Below are 24,427 nucleotides of genomic sequence, written 5' to 3' on the forward strand. Positions count from 1 at the left end.
CATTCTTCTATTCTTCTTTGATACTCTTCTTTTATCCTTCGCTGCAAAGTGCAATCAGTCCTGAGCTGAGAGAGTGTTGAGTGCAAAGTTGAACTTCATCTTCACCGTTTTTTGCACGATGCCGCGCCGGCTACTGTCCATTTGTCTCCTCCTCTCCATTGTTTCCTCTTTTCTTTGTCTTCTATGTTTCCTCCTTTCTTTTTTTGTTACTCTGTTGAATCTATTGATATTATTTCCCCCCTTACTATTTATTCTTCTCTGTACTCTTATTTGTATTTCCTTTTGCTACTATTGTTTTGATTTTTTTTTTTTACTTTCATATATTTAAGTGTTGGAGACTTCCATATTCTTTATTTCGTTGACTTTTGTTGGTATTTAAATGTATGTTTTGATTAAGACTTGTGGAATTTTATTGCAATTTATGAATTTTTCGTGAGTTTTGAGTTATTTGTTTAATCTTACATTAAACAATGATTATAGTATTATTCGTGAAATTTGTCCCAAAATGATTAATAGCGGTCATCTTGCTATACGCTATATATCTCACTTTCAGTGTCGGACGCTCTGCGTTGCTACCTGGGAACTGCCTAGCTAGATACCAATATGGATCCAAGAGCTGATTATGTGAATACATTTAGTATGATTCTACTTCTAAAAAATCTATTGGAATAAGTTTTTGAAAATTATAGTCCTTCAAAATTTAACTACTACAATTGCAATCAACAACAAATTTCCTTCAAATTTCCCAAATTTCCCTTTTGCGGCCAAATACACATATTTTCTGTGCCCCCTATCAATAGCCCAACTCAAACAAAAATAGTCCTAGATAGTGTGGATAGTTAACACCAACATAAGTCAAGACGATGGCAAGGTTTAGGACAGATATCAACCCCAATCAATACATCACCATAGATTCTCGGGAAGAATTAGTATCCACCCTTTCTAATATGCTCGCGTAAAACAAGAGACTGAAAGACACCACAGTTTCAAAATAAGTCAACCAAGGACCAAATAAGAATTAGCATTCACCCTTAATACATTCCTTTCAGATTTTTTGTTTATTTTCTTTGGAAAAATTTCATGCAATTAAATGTTTGGGACCCCCAATTTAAAATCCTTGCTCCATCTCAGCCTTCTAATTCAAGACGATGGCACAGACAAGCATCTAACATGTAAGCTATGAAGAAGGAGATCACTTGTAAGATGAGAACAAATGGACAAAGTTAAGATGACTGGCAAACAACAAGAAGCTTCGAAGGGCAATATTGATGGATGATAGGACTATACAACTCATGTTTATTCTAGAAAGAGATAGCAAGGGGCACATGAGATAGATAAATGGAAAAAGAGGATAGGCTGAATGAAAAGTATGTTGAGTTGGAAAAAAGGGAAAATAAAGAATCCTAACAGAATATAAAGGCTAAGGAGTAAGGAGACTAGAGAGGTGGGGAGTGAAAAAATATTGGTATGAGGTGCTATAAAACGGGTTGGACATTCATATTTGTCTTCACTTTTAATGGATAATGGGCCAAAAAAAAAATGAGCTGAATGAGGAGGAGGATCTGTTGGAAGAAAAAGAAAATGAGGAATCCTAACATAATGGTTGCAGAGCTGAATGAGGAGGAGGAGTGTCTTTTCTTTTTAATACTCCAAAAGTGTCACTATATGTCGCAAAGAATCTTAATCCATCAATTAATAGTGCAAAATTAGGACTCCATTACACTCAATCCAACAAAAATTGAACAATTTAAATATGGTGGATATATATCGCAAAGAAACTGCAGAAAAGCATCAAGATATGAGAATTACAATGAATAGTGATAAACTACTAACCAGTGGTCTCAAATTGAAATGGAAGTGTGATTCTATCTGTATGACCTTTAAGCAACCCCTTCACACTTTGATCCTGGAATTCTTTTAGAACTTTCAAAATCCCGTTATAATTTTTCCTCCTAACTTGAAACGAAACTTTTACTGCCTTACGAAACGCCAATTCATCAGCTTCGTTTCGAGCGATCTTCATCTTTTTATTCAGAAAATCAATGATTCAGTATAACTAATTCCAATAATTCAGAATAAATAAAACCAAAAAAAATTAATGTGTCGAGTGAAAGAGGAGGAGGAAGAGGAGCATACCATTGATTTTTGAGGCTGCAAGGATTAAGATTTAAGAATGCGAACCCCCTAATTCTGAAGCTACAGAGAGGAGAGGGAAGCTTGTGTTTTGTCGTGCTTATGTTTTTTATTTATGAAAGTGTTTGTTTTGTCATGTTTTCTGTTATTTATATACTAAATAATTTTTTATTTTATTAACAAATCAATTTAATTGTTACAGAAAAAAAATATACAAATAAATTATATTAGATTTTCAATAAATTTAAATAGAGATTCCTTAAAAAAAAAAAAAAGATTTTAATTTTATTATGGACAAAGTCACCAATAAGCTAGCTTTTTGAAAGGGAAGACTTCTCCACAAGTGACTCTTGTTGTAACAAAAAAAAAAAAAACAAGTGACTCTTGTTAATTCTCTTTTGACTTTTATCCCTGCTTATAATGGGTAGCACTTGGGTGACATAGAGTTGGGTGACATTGGTGACATCGATCAATCACAATGTTACAATGCTTGTGAGAGAGAGAAACACAAGCATTGTGGCATTGTGATTGGCCAATGTCACCCAACTCTATGTCACCCAAGTATTTTCCGCTTATAATATGCAAATCAACTGGCTTCTGCGGTATGTGTGTGACAATCTTGATAAAATAACTCGTAGTTTTATTTGGAAATGATCGACGAACAAAGGGTATGCATATGGTTGGCTGGAAAAAAAATTACTAAGATTGGGCAAAATGGTGGTCTTGGAGTGAGAATGGCTATAAACCAAAACATTGCGTTCTTTCAGCAAAATACTTCCAAGGGTCAAATGTCTTCCTTGCAAGAAATAGTAAAGGCTCCCCTATTTAGAATGCTATTGTAAAACCTATTAAAAAAATATTGGAAGATGGTTTCGAGATTAAGTTTTGTTCCCCATCGTTTTGGCATCCTGCTCTTCACATGACAACTTATCTCTATTCTTCATTGTAAAACACTTCAAAATCAGTCACCAATGCAACACTTATACCACTGTGATCCCAACTACACGCATCTATGAGTTTTTGATTGTCTATGTTATGATCTATTCTCGTTATCTAACATCCATAAGTTACAACCTCGCTCTACTCTGTGTCTTCTTGGGCTATCCGCTAAATCATAAAGGCTACAAGTGTTTTAATTTTTCAAACAAAAAATTAATAATTTTTAGGCATTTTATCTTTGATGAAACCCAATTTTCCTTCACCAAGATACACCACCTTCCCTTAACTATTATAACTTCCTAAATAATGACAGACACCCATACCTTGTACATCAGTGGCAAAATAAACTATTACCACCTGTTTCTCAATGCCCACCTTCACCAATCACCAGCAATCCCCATCTCATAATTATGCGAAATAGCTATTACAAACTCTTAGAAAGAAAAGTTTAGAGAGATAGCGATGGTTAGAGGAAGTTTAGAGAGAGAGAGAGAGAGAGAGTGATAGATAGATAGCAGAAGAAGAAAATTTTAGAAAGAAAAGTTTAGAGAGATAGTGATGGTTAGAGGAGAGAGGTGTGGAAGAAGGAGGTTATATTGTGGCAATGGTAGAATGTGAAGTGTTAAGAAGCAAATGAAGCTCGAAAGAAGCTTCTAGAAAGAGAGCGGAATAAGATTTTAGAGAGAGAATGACGGTTCGAAAAGAGAGAGGTGGAAAGAGAAGTGTGTTGTTTGGTGCGCGGAAAACCAAAACTTCCTCAACACACTTCTTAACAGATTTCCTTTATGTTTTTAACAGAATTGATAGTTTCAAAACAACCGCTCATTTTTTTTTTTGTTTGGAATTCAGTTTGGTGTTCTCTTCATATATAACAAACTTTTTTTTTTTTTTTTGACAAGTATAACAAACTCTTAGACATAGTTTATAGTATTAATTTGTACACTTAGACATCATATAACATATGTAATAATCAATTATTCGGTCTTGTTAACGAGTGTTTCAGACACTCTTTAAGCATTCCTAATTAATAAATTATTTTAAAAAAAAAATAAAGACTTCAATTTTCAATGCAATAAATGCACAAACTTCTATAAAATATTATTACCATAGATGCTAAGTGCCTTGAGACACCCGTTAACATTTTCCTTAATTATTTCATCCTTTATATAAAAAGAAGAATATACAACATCATCATCAAAAAAAAAAATACAGCATCTCTAATTATAACTCCTCAAAAAAAACATTTTTAATTGTTTAAAAAAAATAATGTTATTTGAACATCAATTTGCTTGACAACTAAATGGACAATCACATTTTTACAAAGAAAAATATGTATGTATTGGCACAAATATCAAAGTAATAGAGAGAGAAAGTAAAAATATAATGTAAGTATGAGAGAGAAAGTTGTCACAAAAATTGGTACAAAATGGTTTTACAAATATCATTTCTCTTTAAAAAATAACATTTCTAATTATAAGCTCCGTTTGAAGGAAAAAAGGAAGTGGATCCACTACTACCTTATTCTCTCCGGTTGCCTTTTCTGTGCGGTTCTCGAGCATTTGATTAATCCAACTATATTCCATAAACTACTATGGTTATAATAAATAGTTGCAAAACTCAAGACAGAAAATACTATAAATAGTTCAAGCAAACTTAGTGTTAGTTTAAAATCTCTTATTATTAAATCTTAACCCCTCTAGCTAACCCCAACTCTAATTTTACCTTAATTTTTCCCTTCATTTGCCACACATTAAATGCTCAAATTTGACTTTCTCATTCCCTTTGCCACGCACTAAATGCTCCTAAATCCCTACAATTATCCATAATCACATTTGACATTCTCATTTAAAAGTAAATGTGACTCTTAAATCAACATTTAAGTGTTTAATGTTGGGCTCCCACTCAATTCCATTTTTCCACCTTGACTCTTTATGTCTCCATACAAATTAAAACTCGCCTAAATGCACATCTCTTATTGTTTTCCCCTTCACACAGTAGTCGCATATTTGACATGGTTGATCGTGCCGTAGAAGTCTTGCTCTCATATCACTGCCTAACCGGTATATATATTATTCAAAATAGGTTCTCAGCGTGACTCTTTATTTTGACGTTTTCTAACAGAATGTTTGTAATATGACCCGTGCAGCACGGTTTCTAAATCTTGAATGCAACATATTTTAGGTATATATGATGCCTTTCTAATTCAATTACATTTAAATGTTTTCCAAATATAATTTACATGACCAATAATAACGTACTACAAGAATGAATTAATGTCAATATAATTCATGCCTAAACTTGACCAGTTTCGCATTTTCCTCTTTTGATAGAAGTTGTAAGAAAACTATGAGTACAACTTTTTTTTTCCCGAACATAATGTTTATTCTTCATTGACATTGTCTTCAATCCTTCAAAATTAGTCATACAAAAAGAAATTCCGCTTAAGATCATACGAATCGGATGATGATTTTCTATTATGGTCCGATCTAGCACTTTAATTCTCAATTCACTGAGAGGAAGTGAAAATGTATTCAGACCTCCATTGTACTTGGATTGTCAATATCTGAATTATCAACTGATAAATCCTTCTCCAATGAAGAATAAGAGACGTCTTTGCCACCAAACATCACTCTAATTGGATCTTGATCTCCTCCAAATAGTTCCTCATAGTTTTGGAATGTTAAGTCAACGTCAGGTATGTTGAAATCGTCTCGACAAACAAGTTCTTCACATATTCCCAGGTCTTGAATATTTTGCGGCCATAACTGCAAACATCAACAAAATGAAATTTCCACTTTTGACTAGAAGTAGATTAATTAACCCAATGTTCGATACTAAACAATTAATATAAAGTTGACATATCAAATTTCATTGAACTGAATGTTAATACAGTCACCAAAACAAAGTTTAAATAAATGTCTGCTGGCTAAACTAGCATCAACATGAAGTTTTCTGTCTGATCAATGTGTTCAAGGAAAATGCTCCAGACTATTGAAGTCAATGTCAGGTATGTTGAAATCATCTCGACAAACAAGGCTTAGAGTATGTAATAGGGGACTGAGGGATTGATCAAAATAATGGTTTAGTCAGAATGAGTCCTTAATTTCTATGATATCTTATCACTAGCCAGAGTATGAATTTGTTTTTATTCTTGATTAGGATTACTTGACGCTTAAGGTAGTTCCTTTTATTATCAGGATTGGAAGGATCATTTGAGTTTCCTGTATAGGGTACATTATCTGTCTTATTGGTAGCTTATTATTGATATTTTAATATCAAATACTGAATTCTGAGTGTTTTTAAGATTATTAGTTGGTTATATTCCTATTCTACACCAAAATCTAAATATATTTCCAAGGGATGTACGGTACATAATGTATGTTTCCTTTCAATTGTGGCTCACAATAGTGGATAGATAAGTATCTGACCTGGTTACTTTGTAGTGAACTCTTAGCAGTCCAAAATAACTCTCCATGCAAGGGAAGGTCCATAACTGAAGATGAAGACAAATTATCAAGTTGAGAAAATGCAGAAGAGAAAGTTTCGGGGTTCAGCTCCCCGATAGAATTGTCTTCTCCCAGCAGATTAATACCAAAATACTTGGATTTTTGTGCTTGTTGATTGAATTTTTCATCCACTTGTAGCCCATTTATCTTTGTAGAATGATCCCTCTCCTCTATTAGCTGAAACCTTTTTAAATCAACAATCTGCTGCAGAATAGTTTGCCGCTCTTGATCACTGTACAATATCTGTCACGACTCACAAGTAATTAAACACTAAGATGTATCATGAACCTGTCTCTTAAAGAATGGAAAAAGGAAAACCTTGTGGTTTTGAAAATTAATATGCATTTCAAATTGTACAATTTCTGATTTTGATTTATTGAGTCGACCTTAGAAACAAAAAAAAAGAATCCTCATACTTTAACTAACTCTTAAGGAGTGAACTTCAAATTGCACCTTTCTCTAATTGTTACCGATTCTTTATTTAAGAATACATTAATCATTTCTTCTATTTTCCCAAGATTTTGGATGAAGATAATGTGAAGGCTCACATTTTAGGAGGAGAATGTTGAAATCCAATGCTGTGTAATCAGCATAAAAGTATATATCATTTTCTAACTCTTGAGTATTAAGTACCAATGGTTTATGAGAACTGAAATAACTATCACTGTATATTTTCATGGATTTCATCACTATGATAATGAGGTAATAAATTTTACAAATTTGCATACCTGACCTAATTGACTGCTGGATCCCTTATCATGTTTGTCGCCAGATGTTGTTGAAGCGACTGAATTTCGAAAGTGATGCTTGATCACATTTACATCTGTAGAAACGCTAGAAATAGATGCAAACTGATCCTTCTGACTGACACTGTTTTCAATCTCCTTAAATTCAAATCCCCATAGTGTTGCAAACTCTTTGGCAGAAGGGCAACCGATGAAAGATTTGACAGATCGTTTGCGATGCGGTGAAGACCTGTCATGTAGCTTTTGATCGCAGTCTCTACAGATTAACATTTTGTGATCCAAGCACTGAACATAAGCAAGATCACAACAGCACGAGTTACACACAAGGGTCCGGAGGTGCCGGCCAGACAATTCATTTGCCCAATGGACCTTTGCATCACAGGATAGACAAAGGTATGCTGCATCAGCATTACAGTAAACAAGTGGCCTCAATGCTGTGCAGAATTCACAAATTTTCTCCATTTCCTTTAGTTGTAAACTTCAAACATGAAAAAAAGATCTGAAATTTATAAAAGCTCACATTGTAGAGGCCATTTGCATCAGGAGAAATATCATCTTGCATATGAAGTTGTCCTGTGTAGGTTTATATAAATTAAAAAACAAAACTCATCCATGAGAAGTGGAGTTAATAGAATGTAAAAGCAGAAAAAAAGACAAAAAAAACTTTACAACAAATACAGTTGCACATGCTTGTGAAACCAGAACAACAAGTATTAAGACCGTTTTGAACAGTTATCTGAGAAAACCAAAAAAGGAAAAAGTGATCCAAAAGCTCATCCAACTCCTATAGCTCCAATTCAATGGGAAACCTCCCATTGTTTACAAAACTTTTTAATCTGCACACGTGATTAACAACTTTGTATTTTTCAAAAAAATAAATAAAATAATATTCCACAACACTATCATACTAACCATCACTCATCATCAATGTAACACCGACACTTATCAGATTAACGGTATGTCCGATGTTCGACACCGACACAATATCGATACATGTAATTAGTTACATTCAATCACTTCCAATTTTTTAATCACTTCAATTATTACCAGAGTCGTGGTGTCTATGTCAAGAATAATGCTAGCAACACATTATCTAACACGTTTTTCTCAACACACTATAATTGGTTGAAATTTAAACAAGTCTCGCTAAATTTATGTGGTGTCTAAATAATTTCGTGGGATCCATTTGAATTTTAACAAAGTAGAGAGATAGTGTATTATTAGCACATGGAAGTGGTTCATAGATCACCATACATATGCCCAGATTTGAAAATCTACATCAGTGGGAATTTAGGAGTAGGCGACGACTCTCAACTCCCACAATAAAAAATTTAAAAATAGTAACTAGAAAGCAGTGCATGCAATAATTAACATGAAATAAATTGTGAATTAAGAAACGTACCTATGATTGTTTACTAAAATAAGCAACAAGAGAAAAAAAAGTGAGAGAGATGGAATTGATCCAATCAAAGAGAAAGTAAAGAAGTGATGTTTATCTTGTTTGTAAAGGGAGTGTGATGTTCTTATTCTTGTTATTGCATTGCAGTATTGTACATGTACAGTTAGATTCTGAGGCATGAGTCATGCGTAGCTCTAGTTTTTACCCATTTTGGAAGATGACGTGTACAGTTGAGACATGGAACTTTCCAGCGTGGAACATGGATGTGTGTGGGGACCATTTAGGATGTTATCCAAAACCAAACCAAAAGTGTAGCCTGCTGTACCTTACACTTACATGTGAGTGTGGTTACGAAATCCCAAAGTTTACCCCTGTTGGGCCAATCGGAGTACGCCTGTTACATCCACCGGGATGGGTCAAACCAGCTAGCGTGTGGGTCCCACTCTCTCCTTTTTCATGAGATGAGACACCAAAACTTCTTAGGGACTAATTTTATTTCTCTTTTATCCAACCCACGATTTTTAAAAAATTACATGATTCAATTCAAGACATGTAATCCTTCCATCCTAAGTATAACAGAAAATTATATCATTAAAAAGTTGATGTATTTAGTCTATTAGATCAAATACATCACCAATATATATATTTTTTTAATCATTTATTTTTTTAATCTAAAAGTTCATAATTAATCCCACCCTTCTACTTTGTGCAGATTCTTTCTTTGAATCATACATTAGTGTTTGCGTTCGATCAATGGAAAACTCATATCGTAAATTATGGCTGCTTCGTGATACTCTAAATATTCTTCTGGAATTTTTTTTTGCGCCCTACCCGTCACACACCTGTTGCTATTACTGTTGTCTTTCAAATTTTGTGATAACGATGCCAATTGAAGAAGAAGGTAGTCAATATAAAAGTATTTTGGATGTGATTGCTTCCATTTGTTAGAATTTTAGATGTTTAACCAGTATTGAAAAGTAAATTAAGATAATCTCATGGTAAGTAAATTAAGATAATCTCATGGTAGTATCGTTCAAAATGAATTTGATGTAGAAACTAATTTTATGGTTTCCGTAAATGGGAAACCTTTAAATTGAATTGCTGCCAGCCCTTGTATAAAATCAAGAATCATGTTGTGATTGGATACATGAGATCGGTGGAGAATACACACTTTCAATCTTGGCAGAATTAAAGACGATAGAGCTGGGATTCAAGTGAGAAAAGAGCAGCTTAGTAAATTCAACAAACAATTATGGACCTTTAGATTAAAAAAATTAATGGTTGAGATCAAGGTTTTGCAACTCGAGAGTTTATCTCAACTCGTTTCGTCTAGGTAAATTCGACTTGTAAACTCGACTCGAGAACTCGTACGAGTTTACCTAAAATTAAAATTATATAAAATTTATTATATGCAGGACATATATAAGTTAATATAATATTGTAAATAGGTCAATAGTGCAAAATATGACTTAATTACAAAGATAAATTATATCAAACTACCGTAATAAAATATTATGCTCAACTTAGCATCAAAATACAAAAATTAACGCACCAAATCATAAGTTTCATAAGTCTCTAAGTTTAAGTCATCCATAAAACCATCCAAAAAACAAGTTTCACAAGTTCCTAAATTTGTTAATAAAACTATCTAAAAAATAAACTAGTTAATTTCTTCAAAACGACAACAAACACTACCACCGCAACCCTAACCGGCGTCGCAATAAACGGCGTCGAAATATGACTTTCCACCGTTGGAATCGCAACCCTAACTGGTATATGCTCCCCTGTTCGAGAACTTAGAGAAGAAAGAAAAAAAAAAGTTTCATTTCAGAAACGTGTTACTGTAAAGGTAACTATTCAATAAACGTTTCAGTCTTTGGACTTGTAGAAAATGAATTTGGTTTTGAAAAAAATGGACCCAAATAAAGGGCCAATTTTCATTTTTTTTTTAGATGTTAACTCGGTCGAGTTCAGTTTACACGAGTTTACCGAGTGTTAACTCGGTCAAACTTGTCAAACCTTATGATTTTTCCAGAAATCGAGTTTACCTCAGAGTTAACACGATTTTTGGTACCTAAACACATAAACTAGGTAAACTCGGACAGTTAACACTCGATTTGCGGAACATTGGTTGAGATTTGGTGTCAACGAATCTGTTGACACTGTAACTCATATCTCATATATATATATATATATCATATATATATATATATATCTGTGTGTGTGTGTCATGTTCTCTTAGGGGTGGGGAGTGTAATTTACTCGAGGAATTATGAGGTTGTGCATATATGGGGGTAGTAGAAGGAAGACAAGAAAATTTGATTGGTACTAAATATACCAACAAGTTGTATCTTCTCTTATTACTGATATCATAAGAACTTCTATAAATTTGGTATAGGTGACCTAGATAGTTTCGAGAAGAGAAATGATATTTGTACAACCACTTTGTGACAACTTTCTCTCTCATACTCACATTATACTTTTATTCTCTCTCTTCTTTTTTCTATCTATATTGTTTTTAACCAATGAAAAGAGAGAAAAAAGTTGTCACAAAAGTTGTATCAAATAGTTGTTCAAATATCACTACTCTTTCGAGAAAATGGGTGAGTGAATATAAAATGCGCTAAAGACCCGTGCCGCTAAATATTGCGAATAACCCTAGACTCTTGATTTTCACAACATTGGATAAATCACATCTAGCAAACAAATGTATTTCTAAACCCTTAGCACCCAAGCAAGCACCATGTACAATACACTGAATTACATTTGTATCCTAAGAAACCCTCCTCTTATACAAATTTGGTCGAGTTATAGCCTCCACAACAACAGCTGCCATGAAAAGGCCATAACCATAGGGAGGAGCCAATAACTGCTGGCATAAATAACAATAATTAATGATTATAATTTTGGTGCTTGAATTTGAGTTTCTTTCTCAAAAATAATCTATTGAACAGTTAACCAAACTGAATGCAAAATCCCAAACATAATGCACAACATCAATAGAAGCGTTTATACATTTTGACAAACCTATACCATACACCTAAGAAACTTCTACCTAGAAAGTGTTCCAAGACATTCCGTCAAAACATGTGCTGTACAATTAGGTCTTCTATATTTAAAAAACTGGAATAGTTTTTCTCCAGTAAAAATTGATAAAAAGCTCGAAGATGTAAATCCAAGAACGAGGCCCCAAAATGTCAATCTCAGCTCCATGGTTGAAGATCTGCATCAGAAAAGTATTATGAGAAATCTAGAAAATCGACATATTTCCAAAATAGCAGCGCATGTTGGTAGTAACCAACAGCAAAATCAATTGAAAATTTCAAATGCTACTAGAGCAGAAGAGGCCACAAATGATACTTCTGAACTGCAGAGACAAGCCAACGACAAAAGGAACAGTGCAACAATGCAATACTAGGAAAGGCTAAGGTAATGCTTTACCTCCATAATTTCCTCTACCTGAGGCTAAGAACAAAGACATCAATAATGTCTCCTTACAAATGATATTTACCACACCCTAAATATGAGCATTCATCATTTCAAACAACCTGATTACACTTCACCATTGTTGAAAAAATTGAAAATTATATCTTCTGGTGAAACAACAGAATGTACAAAACTCTAGCATCGATCCACTTCTATTTCTAATGGTGCTTACTGCCTCAGAGAAAGAAAGGTCCTTAGTTTTTTACTTTAAAATACCACCCCCACCCTGTCATCCTCTCTTTCCATACAGTTGAATACAAATTCATCATCAGGACAAATATAAATTACTGTGTCATTAAGTACATAAAAAACACAGAATATCATAATGAGATGATGATAAATATAAAATTCACAGAAGTGAGAAGCTAGAAAATTCCTTACCTAAATCAACTTGATTTCACATGAACTTCAATAATATCATTGTCCTCCATATCAAGGCTGGCAGGGGTTTGAGATGAACTTATTTTATCACCATCAAATGACAACACAATTTGTTTCAGATCACACTTCATTTTCTCTGCGTAAGTTTTAATAATCCTTTCAAACCTGTCATCCTACAGAGAATTGAAAAAGGAGAGTAAGGTATCCAGCTAGATAAAGTGACAAATACAATCATTCAATATGACCTAAAGAAATGCAGCTCGGATAAAGAAAATAAAATAAAAAGGCAGGCAGATCAGAAACACAACCCTTGTAACATTTCAAACAAACTACAACTAGACTTGACCTGAGTACTAATAATAACAAAACCACAATATTAAGAACATCAACAACATAAAGTATATGATGAAGGAACCAGTACCATGTACATCCGAATCTGCTTTGTTTCATCCTTGTCTTGAACAGAGATGAGAATCTTTGCTCGTTCAGAAGGTTTTGACGTTTTTTCACTTACGTCGTCCACAGAATTGGAATTTTCAATTTCTACAGAATTCTCAACAGTTTCCAACATTTTTTTTGCTGATTCAGCAAAAGCGGCAAGCTCCTGCTTCTTCAATCTATACAAATGATAAACATCTTATAAGAAATTGTATGGTAAATAAAGAATATAAGCACATCAGCATAATGATAAGAAAGTATGCGTAGTATAACTTAAATTGGTAAAGTTTCAAACCAAGAATAGGCTTAATTATTTAAAAAAGACTAAAATCATTTCCTTCACCCAACACACATTGTTAATATAAGAGCATGTGTATAAATGCATTAATAGCCTTTATGAGCATATTATTTTTATTATCATATCTCTCTGTAGCAATGTTTTAAAAACTGAGCCAAACCGGACAGTTCAACATGTTGAACCGGAAATCGATCAGTTTTCCAATTTGTTTGATTTAGATTACATTGTAGTCTGATTGAACTGGATCTGAACCAGTTGAATCGTGGTCGGTTTAACTGGTTAAACCTAGGAGTGTTAAGTAAACAAACAAAGCAATAGCAAAAAACAAAAATTTGGCAGCTAAAAAATTCTATTAAGACTTAAATGCTATCAACCTCAAATTCTTCAAAGTTGAATCCTCCTCGTCGGTCTTCTTATGGGCCTTACCAGTGACCCTTGGTGGCGAAGGTAACCAATCATCATCCTCAAGGTCCACCACATTCACTGTTTCCACCTTAGTATTCTTCCCATTCTCAACCTAAACCCCAAAACATTATCAAAATTTGCAAAAACAGAATAACCAAACATCCTCCGTACAAAACAAAACAAAAAAAAAAAAACAAATTTGAAACCAAAATACTCACTACATGCTGAGACTTAGAATTCTTTTTTCTCTTCTTAGGAAAAGCAACAACATCATCGTCTTCATCATCTGCAGCAGTTCATCAACAATATTTTAGAATAAAATTAAAAGCAAACAAAAATTTTAACATTTGGGGGTTTTAATTTCAATTTGAATAATCGGAATAGTTAAGGAATGCTAACCATCGAGGCACACGATATTGGGTTGAACGCGACTGTAATCAAACAAGGGTTCAAGTTCTTCTGTTTCATCCTGCAAAGGGGAAAAAAAAATACAAATTGAAGATTTGAAATTGAAAGAGGAACCCTAATTATTTGAAATTAAGTACGAGAAGCTCACCGCCATTATCGCTGTCTGGATTTTGATTAAGCTTTTCACAAATAAAAACTTATGAAATCACTCTCCCACTTCAAAATTGAAATCGCTATTTTTTTTGGTTGAGGGAATTGAAATCGCTTGTCTTCACCTCTTTTCTATGCTGTAAAATTTTGTTTTGTTTATTCCTATCAAAAAAGACTGGTGCTAGTCACATCAAAAAAAATAAGTTACATTTAAATTTATTTAAAATTTTACAATAATACTAAAATTATCCTCTTCATGTAAATTTTTAAAAATTCATCTTTTATGATCATTCTGAACCCTTACCATCTTTCATCCACAAATCACTATAGATGTGCAACCAATATCTGAATCAACATCTTTATTATTGATCTGTACTATATTCATAAAGGTTGGTGAATTTCATGAATTTCATTTTCGATAAGTTTCTATTTATTTATTGTTTGTTTTGGTATGAGATATGTCTGTCAATCAATTTGATTTTAAGTGAGAGGTTAGTGTAAATTAAGTTTACGTGTATGTATATAAAATGGGTTAGTGTAGTTTACGTATGTAGGTTAATGTAAATTCAAGTTTACGTATGTTCAATTTAGGTTATTGTAAATTCAGTTTACTTACATTCAATCTAGGTTAATGTAAATTAAGTTTACTTATGTTCAATTTAGATTAATGAAAATTTAGTTTACTGTATATAAGAGGTTAGTGTAAATTCAGTTTACTTGCGTTCAATCTAGGTTAATGTAAATTAAGTTTACTTACGTTCAATTTAGGTTAATGTAAATTAAGTTTACTTATGTTTAATCTTGGTTAATGTAAATTCAGTTTACTTACGTTCAATCTAGGTTAATGTAAATTAAGTTTACTTATGTTCAATTTACTAAATTTAGTTAATTTGAAATTTTTATTTTAGTTAAAGGGTATATTAGTCATTCTGGGATGCAACTTGTTTTTTTTGGGGTGTGACTAGCACCAATCATGAAAAAAACACTTATTTTTATTTTCTTGTAAATATATTTTATTTTATTTCCTCAAAAAAAAAAAAAAAAAAATTATTTTAAAAGTAAATTATTATCTTTTTGTCCTTATAAATATATCAAATTTTAATTTTAGTTAGTAAAATAATATGTTTTCATTCTCACAAAAATTTTTGTTTTACTTTTGGTCCTAAATGGATATAATTTTGACATTTTTTGAACATAATATTAATAAACCAACATAATGAGAATACAATATGAACATAAAAGAGTTATATATCTTTTTTTATAAAAAAAAGAGTTATAATCTTGACATTCACATCAACATAAAGTGGTCAATAAGGACAAAAAAAATAAAATTGTGAAGGTGAAAACATTCAGCTTAATTTTTTAGAGACTAAAATTAAAATTCGCTACATTTATAAAGGCGAAAAATATATGTACTTAAATGCATACAATAATTTTTAGAATGAATAGAATCGTCGAACCTTAAATTTGGATCCATATATCAATTGATCCTCAATTTTTTTTCTTCTTTCAGAAATACTAAATAACCCCTCATTTACTTAACTTATATTGTTTTTGAAGAAACAAAAATGGTATATATTAACAAAGGCGGTGAAGCCTCCTAAATACAAGATGTACTAAGAAGTCACCCCTGCAAGAGTCAAATAAATGTAGTAATTACAATAAATCGGATGCGTCGATACCCAAACAATGCATAGGGTCCGACCACCACCTTTGATAACCGTACACAAATGTGGCTTTACTAGCTTTTAGCCACCATAAAGAATATAATTTTACTTTTTCTGATAAACCTTCAATGAATGTTTGGATATTATTAAAAAGTCATTTGTTGCGTTCATTTCAAACCATCCACACACAAAGCAACCAAATAAGTTGAAGAAAGGATCTACGTGCCTTCGAGTGACCTGTACAATTAATAAATTGAATAAAATAGTCACTGAGATCATGTGGGTCAACACCTGACACGCCAATCCACGCACGAATATGCTGCCAAACTGCACCAAAAGTAGTATAATGAAGAAACAAGTGATTTGCGGTTTCTTCAATACCGCAAGCCACGCACCTAGCTGCCTCGACCTCCAAACACCCACGCCGCACGAGATAGGCCTTAGTTGGAAGTCTATCCTATAACAAACGCCAAGCCAGAATGGTAACAAACGCCGCACGAGATTTGCGGTTTACATAACTTATATTAAATAAGTTTCTCCATCAAGTTTGATAGTTGAGAATGCTAACATGTGATATTAAACGATAATGTGTCATTTCATGTTACCTTTGAGGTATGCAAGGATTATTTTGATAGAAAATTGTGATTTAAATAAAAAAATCAAAAATCATCAAAATTAAAAATATGAAAACTTTCAATGCTACTCTCTTTCTATACAAATAAAGGGGACGTCTAGTTAAAAATATGAAAACTTTCAATGATACCCTCTGTCTATACAAATAAAGGGGACGTCTAGTTAAGACCTAGAGTTAGGGACGCGTTTTTAAGAATATTTTAGAGGGTCACAAGTTTAATCCTTTAGAGTTTGACAGTGAGGGTTGTAAGATTTGTCCCTTAATTTATCAATGTATTAACTTTCAAGATTTTTTTTTTTTGACAAAATTAATTTTCAAGATTTTTATAAAATACTTTTTAAGATTTTGCGAGATTTTAACCCAGAGATTTTTTAAAATTTGAAAATACTTTATGAGAATTTTTAAGATTTGAAATTGACTCTATCAAATTTTAGCAAAAATAGAAAATTACAAGAGTGGATGACTAGTGATAATCAAAAATCAAATGTTTGCATGTTAAAAAATAACATGGATACAATTTTTAATTTTTTTATAACAAAGTGGTTCTAGTATACCGTTTTTTTTACTAATGAGATATATATCGTTTTTTTTACCATTACTAGACTGACTACTAATATATAATAATAATAATTACCTAATAAAACAAAACTCATTCCTTAAAAAAAACGTATTGATAATAATAGAATAAACATGTAAGAACAGGAAAAAAAAGAAAAAAAAAATTGGTAACGTAATCTTGAGTAAAAAAAATGAAATAATGTGATCAAGGATGACAACCACTTCATTAATTAAGAAAATAAAAATGATGAGAACCACAATTAAAATCTAGAAAAAAAGGAAAAAAATAAATCAGACATGACATAATAACGCTCACTCAAAGGAAACAAAATGAAAGGAGAATATCAACGGTAACATATATTGATGAGTGATGTGAGGGAAATGATGAAAGAACATATAACGGAGTAAAAAGAATCTCAACATATCTCAGGTCTTTATATGAGATTGCTAGTTTTAAAATTTTCAACTAAAAAGTCTCACAAAATCCATTATATCAAGTAATCCATTGAAATCTATACGTTTTTTTTAATACCAAGAGATGACTTTTAAGTTGTGTGAAAAATCTTGATTGAATAGGACTCTTTAATACATATTATTTTGACACGGACATTACTCATTGATAGAAAACATAAACTCCCAACAATGGCTAAAATTCAATTGACTAAATCATTATTTATTTATTTTGGTCAAGTTTTCAAATCAATTGACTAAATATGTACACACAAGTTCATATTTGTATATTGGTAATAGGGCCTTTAAACCAACGCCTACCACTAAGTACCCAATAAGAAAGTACAATAATGAGCAAACATCCAACAGCAACAGGTGTGTAGTTAAGTGTCTCAATGGTTATTGGGTAGGAAACAGGCAATGAGAATAGTATAGAGATTGTGGCCACCCAAATAACTGCAATCCAACCAACAACGAATCCGTAACGACCTAAGTTGAAAGGCCCAGCAATAAATCGCTTTCGCGCCAAGGTAACTCTGAAGAAGATAGGCAGTGCATAAGCAATGTAGAGGCCTATCACTGCTATGGATACCATGGCTTCAAATGCCACTATGCTTCCAAGAGACTGCATTCAATAATAGAGTTTGAGTTGAGTTAGAGAATGGCACCAATAGAATAATGGTACGAGCTATGACAAGAACATCACAAATGACAAGAAGACTATGGCCGGATTGTGTATGTACTTTAAATCAGCAAGGTTCATATCAATGATAAAAACCTTTTAGCTCAACCAAACTAATATGTGTCAAGAATGTGATCATTGCCCTCTACTTAATAAGATATGGACAGAGGTAAAGCTTATTTATTTTTGACAGTATAGGGTTGAAATTTATTGAACAAGTCTTAGTTAGTTCCTTTTCTTTGTTAACATATAGATAACATAAGAATCACAGTTTTCCATTTTGCAAAATATGAAAGAATACTTAAATTTACAGACTACTAAAAATGAAATTCGATAATAAATACACACCGGTAGAGCCATGCAAAAAGATATTAAAACGGAGAGCCAAACTGCATTTACGGGGACCTCCTGCTTGTTAACTTTATGCCACAATGACGACAATGGCATGGCCCCATCTCTTGAGAAAGCATAAGCCATCCTGCATAAATTTTAACCATTATAAGTAAATATACAAATTGAATTCCTCTTCTCGTATGGAAAACTCACTAAGAGATGCTGGTACAGTTACCTTGAATTGGCTGTAACTGAACCCATACCACAGAAAAATATAGCAACAGCAATAATTCCCAAGCAAATAATGCCACCAATTCCATGGCCATATCTTCTCTTAAATGCAAGATAAAATATTTCGGCAATGGCGTATCCACCAGCCTCGTTATTTTCATTCAAAAGGTAAGGGATGTCAGTAACAGCAAAGGTAATTCCTAGTATGTAACCCCATCCAGCAAGAACAGATATCCCAACAGCACTGATAATTCCTTTTGGTCCATTTATATCAGCATCCCTGGTTTCCTCTGTCTAAAAAAGAAATAGTTAGTCTAAATCATTTAGTAACTTCAATCCATCAAAGGAAATGGATGATACAAAAAGGAAATTTCTAAAAGTCGTTCAAGACAAAAAATTCTTAGAAATGAAAGAAAAGAAAAATAGAAAGGGTATTATACCATATGAGCTGATGCATCATATCCAGTTAGGGTGTACTGACTCATTAGAAGTCCCACCAGAAATATATAAGGTTTACTATTGATTCCTTCCCCGTTGTCACTATTGAAATGAGTGAAAACAAACTTGGCACTAGCTCTTTCCGGGGCAACACATGGAATGATAATCATAAGCACAAAAACACCTAACAATTTGTACATTCCAATTAGATATCCGGCCAAAAGGGTTACGTCAGAGTATTGAATTTAGGAAAGAAAGCTTAAAACGGAAGTTTCTTAGTATACCTAAAACATTCCAGAAAGCAGCCAATTGCCCTAAGAACGACAACCATGAGATTGGAAGGCTGTTTATTATACCATGCAGGACCAAAATTCCACCATGGATAGCAATAGTTACATATTTAGATCCTTCATAACCACCACCATTTTTTCCACCAGTACTAAGAAGAATGATAACCTGAATGAGCTGTGCAAGTGAAAAATCTACACTTGTTGTCACCGCCCACTGCAAATGAAAAGAAATCAGAAGTTAGAGTGTACATTGGGTTATTAGAAACCTACATCACACACAAGTTTGACCTTGCAGTGAAAGTGAAGGATGTTGAAATTCAAGAATATCTCTCTTCATAAGAATACCTGACCAACAATATTGAACCTGCAAAAAAAGAGAAACCATGCAACACAAATCAGAGAAATGACTGTAGGAAAGCAAATATAGCAGTGTAACTTGTTATTAATCTTGATAACCTAATTAGCCTTTTCATTTTCAAGAGATAGGCATTAAAGAGAGCTACAAAATTAAATATCTATAGCTCAATAGTACATTATACATGAAATATTGCTTATTGGTTAAGAGCATAAAAGTTTCAGCACATCTGTTTTAACATTTTACATTATAAAACTGGGAAGAACAGTAGAAAGGGAAGAAATTCTATAATGTTATACTTATGTGTCATTATTAACCATAAATTTTGCAGGTGAACTTAACAGAAGTTCCATCTTGTCGTTGATCTTGTGATTACACTCCTAAATCATTAAAATCTCAGAAACATAGTTCAAAATGTTGACTTTTGTACTCAGCAAGCATACAGAAGTATAAATTTAACTTGAAAGAACAGGGGAGATTCTTTGCCATTATTTTCCTGTGACAAATTTAGGTATGGTTAATATCAATTCATAGTTAGCGGAATATTTCTTGAATTATGCACACAACATGCTTTTAGATGAAAATGTTAATAAGGTACCGTAATGTTTTTAATTTTATGTGCAACAAATAACAACTTTCCACTTACAGTTTACCGATTAATCATCTGCTCAATTTTCATTTTGACCACCATATGCATGTGGTGAGTGACGTTTTTAGAAATGATGAAAATTACCTTTTACAAGTTTCAAAAATACAGTACTAATTTTGTTCTCTAAAGTTCACAATGAGAGAGCCAGACAAACATATTTTTAAGGTCGTTATTTATTTTAGGAACTATAAAAGGAAATGGCAAAAGAAAACGGGACTTAATTTTCTTAATTTATACATGAAGATTGTTCCTGAAGCAGATATTGACAGCACATAAATCTTTTTTGCAAAAACTTTTTCAAATAGCGGTAATACAAAATTACTAATCCAAAGTCCAAACACCCATGTTTTGCAAATTCCCAAGACATGCATTTACTCTTTCATTGAATACTATATTGAGTACTTCAAGAGTGATAAGATCATGAAAGATAGTAAGATACAAGTATTACTTTCATCTGTACAAGTTGGTCCACCAAGGGATGAGTTTGTTGGCATACTAACAACTTCAGTACAGTCAACTTGTTCACTAGTTTATAACTCCAGGGACCTATCTATATAAAGGGAAACTTCAAGAACTAAAACAACTAATATTCCAAGGATAAAATAGAACATTTAGTCTTAGTAGGAGAAATATATAGCACAACTCTAAATACTAAATAGAATGGTGGTAGGTTGATACTAACGGCCAAATGCATCAATTATTCACCCAATATGAAGTGATTTGTTTGCTTATAATAATGACCGGAGTGAGTATTTTTTTTCGAAGTTGGTGTTGGATAGTCAACACTGTAATGAAGAACATTAAGGTTATTTCCTGGTTTCTTTCAAGGGTGAAGGTGAAACATTGCCACTACAAGGATTGGTGTTTTATTAGTTTGTCTATGTTATGTGGAGCTGTTTTCTTTGTGATAGTATTACTCATCCTCACAACTGAGACGAAAACCCAAAATATAAAAAAAAATTAGTCTCTCAAAACCCAGCTTATACTGTATACTTATCTTGTTAAAGTCAATTCAATGAGACCTTAGCTAGGAGAAACCTCAAGGACACTCAATTTCTACTTGGAGGTGTTGTGGAAATTTTGAGCTATTTTCAAGCATGGATGTAAAGTAGAACACTTTGAAATACCAAACACAGACACAAAATTAATTGAATGTAATCATATATGTTGGTGTTGTATGGTACACCAAACACACATTTCATCATAAGTCTAGTGATATTGAGATAAAACAATAAAACACAAGGGACAAATCTTCACGCAAACAATTACCTGATATTAACGCTACACTATAGTACTAAAAAATTGAAACAGGCCTAGTAACTACTACGTACACAAATAAGAAAAAAATGAAATAGGCCTAATTGCAATAATTATTGAAAGGAGGTAGCATAGGGACAAGATAGTACCTACCAGCCAGTAATCCAGGAAGCAAAAGGTGCCCAATTGGGACCAGCAAGTTTGGCACTCCAATAGTAAAGACCACCAGAAGTTGGATATGAAGAACATATTTCAGCCATAGACAAAGCAACAAGCATGGTGAAAGCTGAAGCTATAAGCCATCCATATACAAGTGAAACAGGACCTCCATAGTTTAAACCAGTGTTGTAAAGTGTTGTTACTCCAGTTAACACTGATATGATTGAAAATGAAAACGCAAAATTTGAAAGCACCCTGAAATAAATAAATGATTATTATTAGTATAAAAGAAGGAGAATGAAATGAAACGGATGAGTTATTAGTATATTATTATTATTACGAGAGGTCGCGTTTGAGTTCTTGTTTGTAACCAAGTTCGTTAAGACGAGATTGACCAGAATCTTGCGGAAGATGGCCATTGATGATAAGTTTTGTGTCATACGCAGAACCCATCGGAGAGTATCGATGAAATTGAAAGTGACTCTGTTTTTTTGTTGGATGGATGGATTAAAGGAAGAGTAAAAAGAATGCGATGCGTTATTCAAATGAAGAAGAAGACGTAATTTACATAAAAAACAAAGAATTTTGTCGCTTAACACATTCACATCACATGTGTATTTCCCTCTTTCCTGGCTGACCCTCTCTCTTTTAGTTTAAATAAACCATGCTGTTTCTACTTTCTAGGAGAGAGAGAAACCTTAATAACTGGAGGGTTAACACCCAAGAAAATTCAATTTTTTTGTTTAATATTTGTATTTGTCCTTGTTCAAAAAAAATATATTTGTATTTGTTACATACGATTCTATCCATACAATGGTAAATAAAATGACAATAGTTATTGGAAGTTCACACACAAGTTGAGAAATTGAAATTTGAATATCGATCATGACATCCAACTTAATAATTTTAGCATTTTTTTCGATTGGGTGAGAACTTGTGTGTAAATTTATATTTTATATCAATTGTAATGTGATCTTAGCTCAATTGGTAGTAACATCGTATATTATATACAAGAGTCGAAATCAATGGCTAAGCTAAGAATTTTATCGAGCCTGGGCAAAGTTTTAACCGCAAATTCACATGCGACATAATATATAAATAGTCATAAAAGAGGCTCGACATTTTGTCGATAAAAGTTCAATTTGAAATCAAATTATTGAACCACACATCGTTGATCATGTTGTTACCATAAATTAAATGAGCAATGAAGTATATATATATAGATTTTGATTTTGATTTTGTGAGTATTGAGTATTTCTATGAGCATTGAGTATTGGTTTGGATAAAGGGTATAATAGTTCATAGTTAGGAAGAATTATTCTAATTAAGTCACTTCAACAATTTATTCTAAAAATTGATTATAGTAATCGATTTCAAATTCCAATTATATTGATTATAATATTTTATTATATTGATTATATTAATTTTAGTGGTAATTTTATGAATTATTCATCTTTAGAATTTATAGTAGAATAGAAAATATTAAAAAATAATAATAATAAGAAGTTTTAGTGACAGCCGAACCGTAGGTAGAGGTCCATAATGTATTATTTTAAAATTGTTTTCTTAGAATTACCTACGTTTTTTTCATAGGTAAATGTGGAAAACATGTAGTGACAGCCATTTGACAATGACAAACAAAATTAGCGACGAAAATTTTCCTTATAGTGATGAATTTTGGTTGTCACTATAAGTCAAATTTCTTGCAAATTTCTTGCAGCGATACAAAGAAAGTATCGGTTGAGCTCGGGCGTGTGCCCAGGCTAGCTGGGCGGTAGAAACGCCCTTGGTTGAAATTCAAAACCTAGATACTTCATTTTTCCATCTTAAGAAATGAATTTATAGCTCATGTTCTTGTTGTAGACATGACCTTCAAGATGTTTATCCAATCGAATTCAAGTTCTTCTGAAATTCATTCGTTTGTGAAATTCATTAAAGACAAAAATCATTATTTATTATTCAAAAATTTATTATTTGTTATTGAAATTACATATTCATTTTGAGAAAATTTTATCTTTACTTTTTTTTAGGGAATATATTTTTACTTTATTATTAATACATTTACTCTTTTTATGAATTATATATCTATTATTGATATTATTGTTTTTGATAATTTTTAGTTTTGTGATTTTTTTATCTAAAAAATAAAATCGAAAGAGTTGACAAAAGAGATGATGTTAAGACCTTTTTTTATTTAGACAAAAGAGATGACGTTAGAGGTTAGACTTGGCAGTCAAAATTTCACTTTAGAACACATGCTTTTCCTCTAAGAAAACAAAACCAACACATATCTTTTGACATTTTTTAAAAAAAATATTTTGACTTTTTTTTTTGTTCTCCTAAATAATACTACAACTTTAAAAGGAAATTAATAAAAAGAATACTAAATATATATCAATTACCACTAAAATATATTTTGTCAAACAAATTTCTTT

The 24,427-nt window shown here is 32.3% G+C and overlaps 3 protein-coding genes and 1 long non-coding RNA gene across 4 annotated transcripts; all 4 read right to left on the bottom strand.

The window, feature by feature from the left end:
* Positions 1-1,832: 1,832 nt before the first annotated feature.
* On the bottom strand, positions 1,833-2,266 carry LOC25485459 (uncharacterized). Its single transcript, XR_003007332.2, has 2 exons — positions 2,137-2,266; positions 1,833-2,023 (listed from the first exon to the last, which is right to left on the bottom strand). It is a non-coding gene; the product is annotated as an uncharacterized lncRNA (long non-coding RNA).
* A 2,967-nt stretch (positions 2,267-5,233) lies between these two features.
* LOC25485460 (putative zinc finger protein At1g68190) lies at positions 5,234-8,916 on the bottom strand. Its single transcript, XM_013614674.3, has 4 exons — positions 8,727-8,916; positions 7,307-7,897; positions 6,501-6,821; positions 5,234-5,837 (listed from the first exon to the last, which is right to left on the bottom strand). The coding sequence occupies exons 2-4, from the start codon at positions 7,784-7,786 to the stop codon at positions 5,604-5,606; spliced, it is 1,035 nt and encodes a 344-aa protein (XP_013470128.1). The 5' UTR covers positions 7,787-7,897; positions 8,727-8,916; the 3' UTR covers positions 5,234-5,603.
* A 2,717-nt stretch (positions 8,917-11,633) lies between these two features.
* Positions 11,634-14,457, bottom strand: LOC25485462 (uncharacterized). The gene is made up of 7 exons (XM_013614676.3): positions 14,288-14,457; positions 14,131-14,200; positions 13,950-14,017; positions 13,701-13,843; positions 13,012-13,207; positions 12,591-12,763; positions 11,634-11,946 (listed from the first exon to the last, which is right to left on the bottom strand). The coding sequence occupies exons 1-6, from the start codon at positions 14,291-14,293 to the stop codon at positions 12,596-12,598; spliced, it is 651 nt and encodes a 216-aa protein (XP_013470130.1). The 5' UTR covers positions 14,294-14,457; the 3' UTR covers positions 11,634-11,946; positions 12,591-12,595.
* A 3,325-nt stretch (positions 14,458-17,782) lies between these two features.
* On the bottom strand, positions 17,783-22,651 carry LOC25485463 (amino-acid permease BAT1 homolog). The gene is made up of 8 exons (XM_013614677.3): positions 22,333-22,651; positions 21,987-22,247; positions 19,918-19,936; positions 19,567-19,786; positions 19,285-19,466; positions 18,849-19,138; positions 18,629-18,758; positions 17,783-18,223 (listed from the first exon to the last, which is right to left on the bottom strand). The coding sequence occupies exons 1-8, from the start codon at positions 22,443-22,445 to the stop codon at positions 17,876-17,878; spliced, it is 1,563 nt and encodes a 520-aa protein (XP_013470131.1). The 5' UTR covers positions 22,446-22,651; the 3' UTR covers positions 17,783-17,875.
* Between the last annotated feature and the right edge of the window lie 1,776 nt (positions 22,652-24,427).

The sequence above is a fragment of the Medicago truncatula genome, chromosome 1 (genome assembly GCF_003473485.1).
Source record: "Medicago truncatula cultivar Jemalong A17 chromosome 1, MtrunA17r5.0-ANR, whole genome shotgun sequence".
In the NCBI taxonomy this organism is placed as follows: Eukaryota; Viridiplantae; Streptophyta; class Magnoliopsida; order Fabales; family Fabaceae; genus Medicago; species Medicago truncatula.